Source organism: Annulohypoxylon maeteangense, assembly GCF_022496945.1.
Source record: "Annulohypoxylon maeteangense strain CBS 123835 unplaced genomic scaffold GGS22scaffold_19, whole genome shotgun sequence".
Classification (NCBI taxonomy): Eukaryota; Fungi; Ascomycota; class Sordariomycetes; order Xylariales; family Hypoxylaceae; genus Annulohypoxylon; species Annulohypoxylon maeteangense.
The window spans coordinates 409,420-424,492 of record NW_025953266.1 but is presented as its reverse complement, the minus strand read 5'-3'; the positions used below and the strand labels follow the sequence as shown (position 1 = coordinate 424,492).

General features: G+C 48.3%; 6 protein-coding genes and 1 non-coding gene across 7 annotated transcripts; 4 read left to right on the top strand and 3 right to left on the bottom strand.

The window, feature by feature from the left end:
• Positions 1–4: 4 nt before the first annotated feature.
• On the top strand, positions 5–3,570 carry GGS22DRAFT_192156 (uncharacterized protein; the record flags this gene model as incomplete). The annotated part of the gene is made up of 2 exons (XM_047965221.1): positions 5–91; positions 226–3,570. The coding sequence occupies 2 exons, from the start codon at positions 5–7 to the stop codon at positions 3,568–3,570; spliced, it is 3,432 nt and encodes a 1,143-aa protein (XP_047815356.1).
• A 430-nt stretch (positions 3,571–4,000) lies between these two features.
• GGS22DRAFT_59199 (putative ergot alkaloid A) lies at positions 4,001–5,679 on the bottom strand. Its single transcript, XM_047967490.1, has 3 exons — positions 5,148–5,679; positions 4,769–4,962; positions 4,001–4,676 (listed from the first exon to the last, which is right to left on the bottom strand). The coding sequence occupies exons 1-3, from the start codon at positions 5,572–5,574 to the stop codon at positions 4,431–4,433; spliced, it is 867 nt and encodes a 288-aa protein (XP_047815355.1). The 5' UTR covers positions 5,575–5,679; the 3' UTR covers positions 4,001–4,430.
• A 468-nt stretch (positions 5,680–6,147) lies between these two features.
• On the top strand, positions 6,148–7,031 carry GGS22DRAFT_59195 (uncharacterized protein). The gene is made up of 4 exons (XM_047967489.1): positions 6,148–6,314; positions 6,400–6,578; positions 6,640–6,769; positions 6,869–7,031. The coding sequence occupies exons 1-4, from the start codon at positions 6,243–6,245 to the stop codon at positions 7,013–7,015; spliced, it is 528 nt and encodes a 175-aa protein (XP_047815354.1). The 5' UTR covers positions 6,148–6,242; the 3' UTR covers positions 7,016–7,031.
• A 1,528-nt stretch (positions 7,032–8,559) lies between these two features.
• GGS22DRAFT_172388 (DNA polymerase ligase-domain-containing protein) lies at positions 8,560–10,491 on the bottom strand. Its single transcript, XM_047962743.1, has 2 exons — positions 9,653–10,491; positions 8,560–9,601 (listed from the first exon to the last, which is right to left on the bottom strand). The coding sequence occupies exons 1-2, from the start codon at positions 10,163–10,165 to the stop codon at positions 8,753–8,755; spliced, it is 1,362 nt and encodes a 453-aa protein (XP_047815353.1). The 5' UTR covers positions 10,166–10,491; the 3' UTR covers positions 8,560–8,752.
• Positions 10,492–10,810: 319 nt separating this feature from the next.
• On the top strand, positions 10,811–10,920 carry GGS22DRAFT_t123. The gene has a single exon. It is a non-coding gene; the product is annotated as a tRNA-Leu (tRNA).
• Positions 10,921–10,954: 34 nt separating this feature from the next.
• Positions 10,955–13,704, top strand: GGS22DRAFT_172387 (heterokaryon incompatibility protein-domain-containing protein). The gene has a single exon (XM_047962742.1). It carries the CDS (start codon positions 11,514–11,516, stop codon positions 13,560–13,562), a length of 2,049 nt encoding a protein of 682 aa, XP_047815352.1. The 5' UTR covers positions 10,955–11,513; the 3' UTR covers positions 13,563–13,704.
• Positions 13,705–14,090: 386 nt separating this feature from the next.
• GGS22DRAFT_192151 (uncharacterized protein) lies at positions 14,091–14,879 on the bottom strand (the record flags this gene model as incomplete). Its single annotated transcript, XM_047965220.1, has 1 exon — positions 14,091–14,879. The coding sequence occupies one exon, from the start codon at positions 14,877–14,879 to the stop codon at positions 14,091–14,093; it is 789 nt and encodes a 262-aa protein (XP_047815351.1).
• Between the last annotated feature and the right edge of the window lie 194 nt (positions 14,880–15,073).

Genomic DNA, 15,073 nt, shown 5'->3' with positions numbered 1-15,073 from the left:
CAATATGCCAAAGGTACAGAAGTCAGACCCAGACCGTCCATCAAGGACTGATACCTTTTTACGGATGCTGGAGCTGGAGAAGATGTACAAGGTATGCAATTCTCGGCATGCAACCCTCCTTTCGGTCCATTTTCAGACGCACTATTTCCCCCTTTTCCCCCTTCTGCCCCTCCGCTCTCCGATCCACCATTAATACGCCGCCTACTCACATCTTAAATCTTATAGATGCAACGCATCCATGGTCATGCCCCCGCAACGATCGCATCGCCAAGTACAAGTTCTCCCTCCGCCCAGCCAAATAACCCTTTTAAGGCTCGGCGTGCGAGCGGACACCCTCCGCTTTCACACCAAACCCAGATAATGAAAGCCGTGCGGCGGAGCTCTGCCCTACCTTCGCTTTCGATATCTATACCACCAGAACCAACCGAAGACCCTACCGTGGGCACAGATGGAATTTCCGGGGAGTTGCCACCGAAGGAGGAACGTACTAAGACGGTGACATTCACGGGCCCCGATGAAGAGGAGGACGACGGCGATTCTTCCGAACAGTCTTCGATATGTCAATCGCCTAGCTGGGAGCAATACAACCGCAAGAAAGAAAAGAAGCCCAAAAAGCGAGAGACGGACGGAAGTAAGAAAAGTAAGGAAGACAAACCCGCGAATACTCTAAAGAGAAAGGGGAACAGATTGAGCAAGGTTCCGCCGCCGCACGTTCAAGGGGTTGAACCGTTGACGGCGAACCGCGCACAATCTGCCCCCGAGTTAGATATTTATCTCAAGTCTAAAAATGCGAGCCTAGATATCCAGGATTCCACTCGGTCAGACGCAATGGCGAACCACAAACTTGAAAGCAAGCCAAAAAGCAAAGGCTTTCTCTCCGGCTTTCGGTTACAACATGGAAATGTCGCTGCCGTTCAGAAAATCATTGATAACCAGCAGCAGAACGGCGACCCTAATTTCGTAAACCCTCGAAAGCCACCTTCCATTCAGTCAGCCGTCTCGAATTCTACTCGATCTATTTCCTCTCTGGATCAGCTACCGCCAAGCGCTCGAAACTCGTCTGGCTCAAGCCATGGGCGTTCTCAATCGTTACTCACATCCACTTTAAACAAGTTGAAGGGTCCATCATATCTTTACTTTCGCCCTACTGAACATGCCGATAGCACTCATTTCCAACGCCCCAATAGTGCTCAGGAACATGATATTGAGCCTAATTGGTTGAATGGACATTCAGCAGTGCACGCCGTTGAACGGCCCATGGGGCGACCTGTGGAGAAACCGCCAGTGCGTCCCAAGGAACGGCCGATGACTTCCGACGCAAATGACCAACAACTCCCCGAATTTACATTTCCACCTAAAGCTAAACGAGTTACTACTCAACTTACGCCCGACACGACCGCTCGTAGTGCTCGAGGCCATATTCATTTGGAAGAACCGAAAGATGTGGGTAGCGGTTATGAATCACAAGAACCTACGTCATTTCGGAGCCGTCGAAGTCAGGCGCCGAATGTACGTCCGCAGAGTAAAGAGCCGATTGCAGAGAAAGAGAGGCGACCGCGAACAGACCGCGTTTCCCGAGCTCCGAAGCAGAGAGTTGAATTCTCTAATAACGACGAAAATCAGCCACCGCAAGCTAGGCAGGTCAAACATCCGAACCGAGAAGTTGAACGCCAGTATCATACGAATCGACAGGTGAATGGCTACGTACAGCCGCAAGTAGAGGCTTGGGAGGAATCCTCGTATGAAGCAGATCAACCACTTTCCAACCAAAGAAATTTTGAGAACTTTGATAGCGAAAAGACTGTCCAGGCCGAGGTTCATTTTCGCACTGACGATGAAGACGATCAGGGATCCGTTGGCACCCATGCATCAACCATCCGGCCAGGGTCTCGAAAACAAGGTCGTAGCTCTCCCCCAGGACCGGATGGGAGAAAACATGTCACTTTCCCATCCAGTCCAAACACGATAGGGAGAGCTGTTACGTCTGATCCGGTTGATGAAATGCATGAAACACAGGTCAAAATCATGGAGCCACCAAAGCGAGAGAAGTTGGTTGCATTAGAAGAGAGTGCGCCCATACCCGGCAAAAAACCATTGCGAATGGACAAATCGGCCGATTACTTCTCTTTCATCAGTCAATCCTATGCTCCCCCAGCCCTTGATCTGAGATCACCTATGGAGGGTAAATTTCCATCTCCGCGGATTGAGGAAGAGCCCGAAGAAGATGACGATTTGGGACATATCTTGAGGCATATCTCAGTTAGGAGACAAGTTGAGGAGTTACCTACGCCACCCGAAAGCATGAATCAAGGTGTTATATCACACTTCAATGCCACTAGCAGAATCGCAAAGCAAAAACCACCTAAAGACTCGCCATCTTTATCATCACATTATTCCGATAGCGACATACCCGCCTTTGAGCGTTTAGGCTTATCGCCGAAAGCCGCCAGAATTCTCGCAGGAACGGATATATCCAGCATGTCCACATCTCAGTCAAATACTGACCCGAGTCGAACTAATTCGGAGAGATCTTCGTCTTCAACGTGCGATGATCCTCCTCCATCGCCATCCACAGCGCCAACACCAGACAGTCTACGTCCACAATCACACAAAGGACTTACGCGAGATCAAGCAGATGGCACGAGAGATACCACGGCACGATCGGGCAGTGAGGATGACGAAAGGACTCCACGAATGACCTACAAGCCCCCAGCTGTAGAATTGCCAACGAAACACAGCTCACGATCTACTAGCAGAGATGCTGCTGTTCAGGACGATAGTTGGAGCCGAACAGCACTGCCGATAGATCTCGATAATCACAATCCCTCGAATTCGTCCGACGAGAAGCAACATAGCTTAAACTCAAGCCCACAGCTTATTACAACTCCTTCGTCGGTTGCTTTCGCAGAGGATATAAAAGAAAGTCCAGAGGAAGGACTTGTCAGCAGGAATCCATACCAACAGTCTATGCCGACCAGAGCCCAATCCGCGCTAGATATTCATTCGACGAGCTTCTTACCCGACATGAAGCAACAGTCGCTATATTCGAAGAAAGCAAAAGCCGGGGTATCATCTGTTAGTCTCCCTAACTCGCCACCAGCAGACCCCGCCGATGGAGCACCGCGAAAATCTGCGTTGAGATCTCGCAAGAATAGTTCTAATAGCGAAGAATCTTCTACCTTGATCTCTCCAGGTGCAGCATATCTTCAAGAAGCCCGGAAAGGCGTCCCGATTCCTCCCGTTCCAACATCCCGAGCTATGCGACCGCACTACGCACACAAAAACTCGTCCACAAGTATCAAAAGTGCAGGAACTGCAGACGGCCGATCGGATCCCCTTGCAAAAATGCTGGTGGAATGTTGTAACTGCAAATTCTTCCATGATATGCCTTCCAGAGTATACGAATGCATGGCCAAACCCGATTCGCTCGTGGAGGATAAACTACTCGGCGTCTCTGCTACCATTACCACAATGGTCAAGTGTCCATGGTGTGCCCATGGAATGACGACTCAATGTTGCTCCGGTTATGCTGCCGTGATTTACCTAAAGGAAAAGCTACACGGAAAATAATTGAGTGAGATTCTTTTTAGAACCTTGCGAAGGTCTATGGCGGAGTTATGAATTACCATGAGGGGATTAGGCTCGCATCACTCATTCCTTCCAGTGAGAGGGACAAGACTTGTTTCTACAAAATTTCCCTTTGTACCAACCAAACTGCTTTCTCGTGCGTCTACGTCGCATATTCCTTGAGTTTAAGCATTGCGCTTTTCTATGATGTCGTATGTTTCACTGCGTTGCATTTGCTGAGCCCAACTACGGGGCGAGGTGGCTGAAAAAAGTTCGGCGGTTTCCATATTTCCTCTAGCTCTGAAAACGAATGATATCCTACCGGAGCCCGCGACAGGAGAGTGGCTTATCTAAGGCCTACCAAAGTTTGCGATGCATTTCATTTTATGTATACTAGACGAATAAAATGGGAAGTGGATGAGATGATGAGAATACGAAATGAGCATGGACATTGAATGAAGGATGTCTAGTATCTATGAAGACTGGGTTATATCTTGCTAATGTGACAGTGGAAATGAACGTAGCGATACATACGAGGTATGCGAGATTTCATCGGTAACAGAAATCAACATTACCTACGCTTGCTACGCTAATATCAGTAGGGCCGCATTGGAATATGTCTGGCATTTACATCAAGTGGTGTCGCGTGTTGGAAAGGTTCTACGGTAGACGCGGTTACCAGTGAGAGACTATCTATTGCTAACAGACGCCACTAACCAACAGTACTACATTCGACCTCTTCCCTCCAATTCCATCTCTCCCACAAATCCTTCCGAAACCACCTACCCAATTGATCCCACTCCACAAACCAAAAACCAATGCGTAACACGCGATCCTACTCAATTTAACTCAGACTAAGTAATTCAAAGCCAAACAGCCTTGTTCTCCTCAACGAAGTCCCTAAACTTCCGCGGCTCCTTCCCGGTGACGGTCCGCACGACGTCGTTGGTCCGGTTCTCGGCGCCGTTCTTGATATCCGTGTCCATGGCAGCCAGGGTACGGGCATACTCTGGCTCCATGAACGGCGACCACCGCGCTGCTAGTTCTGCCTCGCTCAGCTCGACGTACTCGACTGGCCGGTTTAGCACGGCGGAGAAGATTGCTGCGAGCTGTTGTGGGGTGAGTAAGGGTAATCATATGAGAAGGGACGAGAGATACTAAGGAAGTTCAAGAAATGGTTTAAAGTATAGACGGGACTTACATCGGAATACGAGAGCAGTTCCGAGCCTAAAATGATGTAATCAGTGTTGGGCGGCTGAGGCGACGTCAGGGCGTGGAAGCCCACGGCGGCGATGTCCTCCGCGTTGATGAACGGGATTTTGCCGCTTCCGCTGGCGGAGTATAGCTTGCTCTCCGACTTCAATGCGAAGACGTGGCCGCCTTCCGAGAAGTTTTCTGAAGCGTAGAGAGTTCGATCAGTTATGGATCCTATTAAAATAGGGGTAGGGGAAAAGGGGGGTTTGTGTAACGTCGGATTATTCCATAAACTAAGGTTATCCCTTGCTGACCATGACTTCACCAACAAATATCGAGATTGAGTGTCCCTGGTTTGGATGCAAGGGCAATTCGGTATTACTCACGTTGGAACCATGTCGGTCTCAATACAGCCCACTCAAGCTTCCCTTGGTCGCCCTGCTCACGCAGATACTTGTGCGTGAGACCCATCCACGGACCTCCCTCTTCTATCGAGCTAGCGCCGAGAAGAACGAAGCGCTTGGCACCCTTCGCGACGGCGAAGTCGACGAATTTGTTCATGATGGTTTCTGGGTGAGAACTTAACGGTGAGACGAGAAATACGGCCTTGATGGGAGTTGCGGAGTTCGCGAAGGTGGCCTCCCATGTTGATTCGTTTTCCCAGTCGAATTTGATGCCTGGGAGTCCTGCAAGCGATTTTCCGGAGCGCGAGGCGATGAGAGCGGGAACGTTGGCGGCTTTGAGGAGGGGCGCGATGCGGCTGCCTACTTTGCCAGTGCCGCCTAGGAGGAGGATTGTGTCGGTTGAAGACATGATTTTTTCGTGGATAGGTGTCAAAATTAAGGATCTGGTTTATTAAGAAGATGCAAGTGAACTGGAACGCATTTATTCGGTGTCACGGTTAAAACAATCAACGTCATCGCCTTGGTGCTTCTTTATACACCGTTTACATGTCAGACGTACCCAGGTACTCCCGGCGACGGCCAATTTCGTCAATTTCGTGATCAAACAATCGATTTAACAATTACATAAGATTTTTGTAAAGCCAACCAATCAGAAAAAGGACCTTGTCTCGATTCCGTAATTTTATAGGATGGTTATGCCGTCTCCGACTCTTGGTCTCTTCCTCGGGTTTAACCGGCTTTAGCGGACCTACGCGGGGAGGCGAATGCTTGGTATAAGAAGGATACGGGGTTACGAACTTACGACCCTCAACACCGGGTAGGGGGTTTCGGGTTTCAATCCCACCGTTCATGGGGGTATCTGGCATGGTGTCTAGGTAGGATCGCATGTATGTTGCTGACAATCCTGTGATGTAGCACGGGTATAGCGTGTAACACCGATTACATAATGAAGCTATAAATACCAGCGACAATCGTCTCTGTCGTTACCAACGCAAGTTACAAGTTAAATAAGGTTATATATATCTAGTACTTTATCAATCATCTTAGTAAAGACGACTCCTATCGAAATCCGTGGAAATGGCTGCTGCGTACGACACCCTGGCATACCTATTGGACAGGGCTAACATCCACGACTCGGTCACCCGACTTGTACGTTACTACCTAACTTATAATCTTACAATTGTCGAGAACCATCTAGAAGATATGGGTGACTAACAGAAGACTACCTAATTAGGGCTTAAATCTCGACTTGGGATCAACAGAAGGTCTCATCAAAGACGTCTACGCCCCGCAGGTCATCATCGACTACACGTCCATGTTTGGCGGACAGCCGATCGAGACGACGAACGAGAAGTGGGCGGCGGACCTTGATCCGATGATGGCCTCGTTCGATGGGAAGCAGCATCTAATCACGTAAGTCATATTCTATCTATCTCTCAATCTCATCGGGATAAAAACTAATATCCGCATCTAGGAGCTTGGTCATCGAGCTTCCGCAGCCCGTTCAAGGGGCCACTAAGCCGGACAAGTGCAGGGTGATCGCTAATGTCAACGGTCATTTATTCCGCCGAACTGCTAGGGGCGGGCCGATGATGCATAATGGGGTAAGTCTTCTTCCTTGCCTTACCTTCACGCCCGAATTTCGCTTTTTGTTACCTGTTCAAGGAGGGCAGCCAACATTAACTTGAGAAATACCTGTCTAGGGCCGGTATATTCTTGATCTCGTGCGATTACCTGAGTTAGAGAAAAAGGGGGAGAATCCCTGGAGGATCGCTAAACATGCCACGGTCTTGACTTGGGAGGATGGGAACTCTGATGTTATGACTTCGGTTTCTAAGGTTGGACATTAGGTGGCTTGAATGGACTTAGATGCATATCTATCTACGTGTGTATAATATGAATGAGTAGGTATTCTAAAGATCTACGTACGTACGTCGGCCTCGTAGATGATAACCAACCCCCCATTGCAACTCCATGGCAATGTTCTAAGAGAAGATTATATATGTCCTGCGCAAAGAACAGTAATTGATACCTCCAACCTATTCATGCTGTGCTCGTTCATCTTCATGCATCGATCATGTATTCCGGGAGCGAGCAGTTCGTCCCCAGTAAATACTCCTTAATTTCACTTTTGCTCATCAGTTTAGCTTCGTTGTTTTCAGGTGCCCGGTTTCTCGTTCCTCCTTTCGAGCGCGACCACCTTTATTCGTATCGCTGTATTTCGGTCTGACATGTCGTAAGTCGCTTCCCCTAAAAGACTAGACCGATTCTACAGGTCTCTGCTCGTTGTCGACTAGTGACGTCTCCCTCTCCTCCATGATCTCATCCAAGATCGTGTTAGGGGGTATCAACATATTTAATGGATGATGCGGAATTATTTGATATAAGAGTCCGACCACAAAAGAATCAACCTGATACGGCCACCCGACAAATTAGTCATTGAAGTCTGCGGTGGACTTAAATTAATTCCAGCAATTAAATCGGTTCTCTTCCGGTTATATTCTTGTGGGAGACTATTATGGATGTTATTTTGCGGATCTTGGGTCTGAATTCAGGTTGACTATTCTTACAATGCTGTACCCGTTCTGTAGGGGGCTTTTCAACCGCTGAATACGTCGGAGAAGTGAGATAAGGACGGGTCCAAAGAGGATATTAGACCTTTGAAATGATACACTATCAGTATCATGCTAGTTCACAAGGTAGCTAAGTCGTCACTGTAAGATCAAAGATTATGAGCCCTCCTCCGATACTAGGTGTACTACCATGCAGTTTCAGTAGGGATAGCACACAACTTACCTTGGCGTTTAGCATCAATTTCAGGATTTCTTCTAAGGGTTGAAATCATCCTTATGTGCTGCGTAGTTAATCTCACCGGATTACATCTTCGGTGGAAGCTGTAACCTAGGTACGCACTCTGCGCTCGGGTTTGGGCTAGCCGACCTATACAAAAGGGAGGACAAGAAAGTAAAATTTTCTAAGAATAGAACTTGTTTTGAAATTCTATCTATATATAATGTCTTATAATTCATATTAGAATAGGTTAGCTAGGTAGGTACCTAGTGAAGCCATCATAGCAGAAATATTTTGAAAAGTCTACTATGATATGGACGATACTTATAGTGGACAATACTACTCTCACCTAGAAGGATTCTAGTTAAGGAGTCATAGATCGTCATGCTCACACTGTTGAATGACTATTAAAATGCTTTACCAATTGGATAATTAGTATACCTACAACGTGCCAAGTAGGTGACCGCTTCGTTTCCTATTTAATTTTGTCAGAAAAGACAAAGCACCGAGCACTAAAAACTGTACGCAATGAGTAATAGGGGCGCCCACCAGATCACACCAATGCGACAAAGTACCAACATTCGTAGGAGTCTGATCAGACTGGGCAATCAGTTGTAAAGAAAGTCACCAGATAAAACTTAAACCTAGAGCAAGCAATACATGCTTCGACAAAATCGCATACCTACCGGATGATGTGTGCTAGAGGGACAAAGACTCTGTGATCTCTAGGTTAGAGAACTCAACATATGACCGTAGATGTCGTTTTGTCTCGCATCTTGAAGCCTAATTCAGGTCAATTAAAACACAGGCCGCCAGCCCTTCCGTCCCACATACCCCTCAACGCCCTCATCTCTCAGTACATCCGCGCCCGTTCGTCCAGTAACGATGCTCCTTTCAACATCAACCCCGCGGACATAGAACGGGAATTCAATCCTACCACTATCTCCCTCCCCGATCCCATTTTCCCTATTACCGTTATCTCCCTCCAACTCCCAGGTTAAGTGATTATTTTCCCGTCTTCTCACAAACCCAGATGCCTCTTTATCGAGTGAAAGGTACCACCGCCTCTGATGCACACTCCCCACCGAGTTCGTCGCGCCGGGATATGCGTTCGTGCGCCGCACCTCCTCGTCTTCGAGCTCGCGGATCTCACGTTCCATTGGTGAGACTTCACTTCCGCCAAGCTCTGCCTGTTCTGCTGGCGCATTTACGATTTCAGACTTTTCAGGTTCGTGGTCTGAATATAGGTCTGGGTCCGAGCTGGTGTCAGGCTCTACAATCTTGGCTTTCCCCTTTCTAGTAGCCCCGCCCCGTGGTAATGATGAGCCACCTCGCCTCCGTCGCCTTATAGGGGCGCGTGTACTCTTAGCACGGCCAGTAGCGTCATTTTCCTTGGTGAGACGCAGGTTCAGCGTGTAGTTATGTGGAAGCCGCGTGCCGTTGAGTCGAAGGCTGATTTTCCGCGCTTGGAATGCCTGGTGGAGTTTATCTTGTTCCGTGAGTTCGGGTTGCTGGCCATTCCCCTCCAAGGGGGAGTTTGAGCTGGCCCATTCCTTGCTTTTTCGTGGTGGAAGAACGGTGTATGTCCCCGTATCCCAGATAAGAAGTGAACCAGTCGAATTTGATGCTGTTTCTATGAGATGATTCTGTGTAGATTAGTGTTAGTAACACTCTGGTGTGTATGGGAGGTGGTTTACCCATAAGCAGTGAATCCTCGTCTCGGTGGCGTTCCTGTTCGGACGCCGGCTTTTCGGATCGCCTGGAAGGCCGTACATGATGGCCCATGAAGCACTGCTCGTTTCGTTAATCTGCAATCGCAGATCATAATGTGTTCCTGCAATGGGATGATCATGCTGATGTACGACGAAATGTGCGCCTCTAGCATTACCAAAGTTTGACTCATACAGATTCCTGTAATTATCGATTGACAACCTCGGAATATCATTAGGGAAAGGCGAGAGTGTAGCCTTCGTTAAAATCTCGTTGAAATAATTTATATGATCCTCAATATTTGCTTTCCCTGCCTCAATTGCCTGAGCATTTGGCCCATCATGCTTGAATCGGGATTCAACAACAAGGGCTTCTTCAGAATTGCTGCCTTCTTCACTATCATGCGACGGACGGGCAAGATCTAAACTCCATTCTAAATTTCTCTTCTTAATGAATGGATTACCGACAAATTGCGGACTGGGACCACGCTTCGCTGCCATTTTACCAACACAAGTTATCAACAGTTCCAAGATAGGTCGACATTGTTGGTGAAGGGAAAGGCCGGTGGCTTGGTAGAGTCTACAGAGTACAGTGGCTTAATAAGCATGGCTCTCTGCCAGAAAAGCAATGATATGATTGTCATCTGTGAATGAGTCTCAGCGAGACTTTTGAAGCTCATTTCATAAACAAGTAAATATCCTCATTGCTAGGTATCCCTCCTTGTTTAGCAATTGGATAGACCGATAACCGAGAGTAGGTAGAAAGCGATTGTTTGGTTACTTCGCCATAGAGAAATTTGCCTTGCAAGGTGTTAAATGGAAAATCGATGATGACGAAACTGCGTTCGGCTTAGGAATAAAAGAATTAAGGATTATTAAAGTATTATGTCATCTAATTTACCTAATTTTAGTTACGTAAGCTACACTTATGTCATCAACCCCGCGCTTTCCAAAATGATATCCCACTCAATTTTCTCAAATTTTGATAGAGAAGAGTTTGCGCTTTGAGATTCAAGTGCGGGGAAGCGACAGATAAAAACATACAACTTACCACATGGGGAATAATTCCCGCAGCCGGTCAACAAACAAGCAGTTTAGACTATAGAGTACTTTTAGCAGAGTTTTTGTCATCCTACGTCTAGTACGGGTTGTGTGGCCGAGTGGTTATGGCGCTGCGTTCAGGTTGCAACTTGAATTTACTTCTCAGTAATATCGCAGTGGAGCAATCCTCGTGGGTTCGAGTCCCACCGCAATCATGAATCATTGATTATAATCAGTAAACTGATTATACTTGACTTTTTACTATTTCAACTATTTTTAATTCTTTTAACCTTCTTATTTTTTTGTTACAGTCCGTTTTTCAATGTCTACTTTGCGACAAACGGATATCCGACAAAAGCTTCAGTTCACAGTAATTTTATGGCCTTAGTAATATGTACCCCGCATCATGGGAAAAGAAAAAGCAAAGATAAATCTGCCAGGCAGTCCAATATCTACCTAGGCTCCAGACTTAGAAGCAGGCTGTGAGCCTCATAACCTAAGCAGGACCTAGGGCAACTGCATGAGCCCTGTTTCGTAAAGCGTTATTATTGCCGTTACCAATTACGATGAAGATCACCCAGCATTGCTTACAGGAGCTGATGCCAAGCATCCAACTCTGGTCAAGTCCAAATATCAGTCAACACAAGCTGCACAAGTCCTAGAAAACCACCAAGGCACATGCTCACAACCCTTGTCGGTGCCTTACAATAGACAAGTCATACTGGACTAGCATTCACACCCTGATAAGCAGGGGGAATAATACCTAGGCAGCTAGGACTTGAAGTTTTACAATATATAACGACCCACCATGGATCTACTCACTCGACAAGACCATCATGTTGATCAGACTCTCCAATCTCTCCAAATGGCTATTGCCAACCACTTTTCTCCTCTTCGAGACCATGAGATCCGGTTAATCGACATTAAGCCCGGGAAGCCATCTGATAGTCTTTGCCTAAGGCTATACCATGCTACTCTAGGCAGGCCTACTTCCCCCCATTTCGAAGCCTTATCATATGTGTGGGGATCGCCAGCCGAGCCTATCAAAATAGTCGTAGAAGTTGTATTGCCAGATTCTACCCTTCGCAATGACGAATTCCCCATCGGCCGGAATTTAGCTGCAGCCTTACAACACTTACGTTATGTTGACGTACCAAGAACTATCTGGGCAGACGCGATCTGTATAAACCAGGAGGACTACGACGAGCGGGCGAAGCAGGTTCTGATGATGCATGATATCTATCACCTCGCTCGGAAAGTCGTCGCCTTTCTTGGCCCAGAACAGGATGACAGTGATGCTGCGTTCGAAGTTCTTGAGCGAATTGGAGGCAAAGTCGAGGTAGACTTTAGCTCTGGCATCGTGACACCTTTGTCTAGTTCCGTCGAACCCGAATGGGTTGATATGAAACAACAATTGCATCTTGAAAAGAGAGAGGCCGTATCCTTATACAACCTCATACGCCAGGAATGGTTTGAGAGGCTTTGGATACGACAAGAGATCGGTCTTGGCGAACATGAAGGAGTACTCCAGTGTGGCCGCAAGCAAGTCCAGTGGCGAGTATTCTGCAAGGCAATTTTCGTTATTTTTCGGAAGCCCCTAGTAGTAGATGGATTTGACGTGGCGGAATGGCAAAACTTCCAGAGGTGCCTCGGCCAAGCTGACACTGTCGCACTCTACTCAAAAAGGAGATTCCGATTCTCGAACCTCCGCCGGCAGATTAGAACATCCAAGTGCTCCGACCCGCGAGACCGGATCTACGGTATCATGGGACAACTTCGCGAGTCAGATCAAATCACTTTCATGCCAGACTATACTAAGAGCGTCGTCGAGATATACACGGACGTAACTAAGAAATACATCCAGCATTTTAACATGCTTGAAATTCTGAACCAGTGCGAGTTACGTCCATCCAATCTTTCCCTCAAGCTGCCCAGCTGGGTTCCAGATTGGTCCAGTAATTTATTGTCCTCGCAAGTCCACGCGGTGTTACCTGCAATTTTCGACCTTCTACCTACTGTTGCCACCATTGACGACCGTCTCCTCCGAGCCCACGGTATCCCTTGCGGCACTGTCTCTCAGGTCTTACACAAATACGAATTACAAGAAGATGCCAATCCTACCGAGATCATTCAGGCACTAAAGAAGTTATTGTCTGAAGCCGAGAAGATGTCACTTCACGAAAATGGAGAAACCCGCGAACATATCCTGGAAGCATATACCCATGCGCTATGGGTCGGCAATTTTGGTGATCGATGGTATCCACCTGTACCTCACGAACCCTTCTACGACAACTGTCTCTCTATAGTACGCTCTCTCCTTAATTGCGACTCGTTAGAACAGCCATTCTTGCAAGAAGAAAATTCGAAGAGGGGCCTCGGCCGCGCACATGATACCTGCACCAACCGTGCCCTCTTCATCACCGAGGATGGCCATATCGGACTCGGCCCAGCCTCAATTTCTGCAGGTGACGAACTAGGCCTTATTTTCAGCTGCTCCAAACCAATCGCGTTGCGCCCGTCCTCTAAAACGCCTCACGGCGAAGCTACGGAGTACAAGGTGGTGGGCGAGTGCTACCTAGATCGCAGAATGCTTGGCGAGGCTCTTCTCGGCGAATTGCCGAGATATCTCTCCAGACTTCTAAATCCAGACAACGTAACGAAACCGGGGAATTGGGGCTTTATCGACACACGGACAAACACAATTCTTCTAGAAGACCCAAGGATCGAGCCTTTTCTAGCGGGGTTGGTGGAGAAGGGGCTATTACCGGATCCATCAATAGAAAAGCTCGAGAAAAGGGAAGTTTTCGATGTTTTGGTGAAGGCTGGCTATCCTTTGAAGATTTATAACTTGGTATAGAGTGTAGGGGTATTTAATACTACTTTTGAGTATTAGGTAAGCCATCCGATGATTTATATCTACTACCCCTATATCATAAGAACGGTGATTCATTGCATAACTTGGAGAGATTTAATCAAAAATTATGGAATCATACTTACACAGCCAGTGAATTGTATGGGAAATATTATATACCAACGCATGAAACAGAAAAAAAGGGATATGTCATCGGCTTACTAATAAAATAGGAGTCTGACTTACGTAATCAGTTCATGAAAAGGGGTCCAAGTCTTCATCACACATCAAACAGGAATATCAATTGGGTTTACTCGCTTTTATTGACTCAAGGAAAATAATAACTAAAGTCTTTAGTCATCGCACCATGATCTCATACCATAGCTCATACCGAAAATCCAAAATTCCGCCCATCCTACCCAAAAGACGTACTAGGTAGGCTTCTGTCCGAATATTCTCCTCCCCTTTTCCTCCTTCACCAGACTTTCCCACGCAGACGACTTAGGCCGCTAGATAAAAGCAGGCAACCACCGCCTAGAATCGGCGAGGCAGCGGGCCCTGTCCGCGAATATGCAGCATGCGGACCTCCGTGATATGGAGATCGTGTTCCTGGCGAGCATTCGCAGTAACGAACCCAGAGCCAGCGTTACTCCCCGGGATCATGGCGCGCGACATAGCGCGCGATCGCGGCGTCATCGTCGACCCCGATCTGTACGAAGTACCAGTCATCCCCGAAGCGCCGGACACAGACGACCGGCGCGAGACACTGGTCACCTGCGAGGGCGCGTACGAGCCCGCGCGCGAAGGCGCCGCCAGCACTGTGTCAGGCGAGAACAGGGCCCCGTCCGCGTCCGCGCACGTGGGTGAGCAGTACATGCTCCCGTCGTAGGCGTAGACGGGCTGGCGCCCGTTAGTTACGACGATCGGGACGCCTGCTACTGAGGCCGATCGTCCTCGTGGCCCGGATGCGACGGTAGGCGGGCGGGAGACTACGGAGCCCCGGCGGGAGACCACGGAGCCCCGGTGGGAGACCACGGAGCCCCGGTGGGAGCCGGATACTGATGAGCCCGGATAGATTGTTGAGGGGGCACGCGATCCGGCGTGGCTAGTCCCGGCTTGGCTGTGTCCGGCTACGCTGTATCCGGCTTGGCTGTGTCCAGCTTGACTGCGCGCGCCGATGGCGGTGTGCCCGGCTTGGCTGCGTGCGCCGACGGCGGTGCGCCCGCCGCTGGCGTTGTTCATGGCCCATTGGGCGACGCTGGGGGCGCGGCCGCGGGGGGTTTCGCGCCCGATTGTGCTGAAGGTTTGGTTTCGGGAACTCATTGTTGAGGTTTATTTGCTTTTTTTTTTTTTGCGTTGGCTAGTTGTTGGTTTGGTTGGTTTTCGCGTTGTGGTGTTGTCAAGGTATTGGTGAAGTGCTAGTTGATGGTTGATTATGAGAATACTGGAGGATTGGCTGTTGTGGGCTGGTGAGGAAATGAGAGGAACTTTGGGGTGGGAGCGGTTGGTTTATATAG

Coding starts and splice junctions, on each gene's coding strand:
- GGS22DRAFT_59195 (XM_047967489.1), top strand. CDS start 6,243: ATGGCTGCTGCGTACGACACCCTGGCATACCTATTGGACAGGGCTAAC. Junction 6,315..6,399: donor ACGACTCGGTCACCCGACTT/GTACGTTACTAC, acceptor CTACCTAATTAG/GGCTTAAATCTCGACTTGGG. Junction 6,579..6,639: donor GGGAAGCAGCATCTAATCAC/GTAAGTCATATT, acceptor ATCCGCATCTAG/GAGCTTGGTCATCGAGCTTC.
- GGS22DRAFT_59199 (XM_047967490.1), bottom strand. CDS start 5,574: ATGTCTTCAACCGACACAATCCTCCTCCTAGGCGGCACTGGCAAAGTA. Junction 4,963..5,147: donor GAGACCGACATGGTTCCAAC/GTGAGTAATACC, acceptor TCTACGCTTCAG/AAAACTTCTCGGAAGGCGGC. Junction 4,677..4,768: donor AACTGCTCTCGTATTCCGAT/GTAAGTCCCGTC, acceptor ACCCCACAACAG/CTCGCAGCAATCTTCTCCGC.
- GGS22DRAFT_172387 (XM_047962742.1), top strand. CDS start 11,514: ATGGATCTACTCACTCGACAAGACCATCATGTTGATCAGACTCTCCAA.
- GGS22DRAFT_172388 (XM_047962743.1), bottom strand. CDS start 10,165: ATGGCAGCGAAGCGTGGTCCCAGTCCGCAATTTGTCGGTAATCCATTC. Junction 9,602..9,652: donor CGAGGATTCACTGCTTATGG/GTAAACCACCTC, acceptor TAATCTACACAG/AATCATCTCATAGAAACAGC.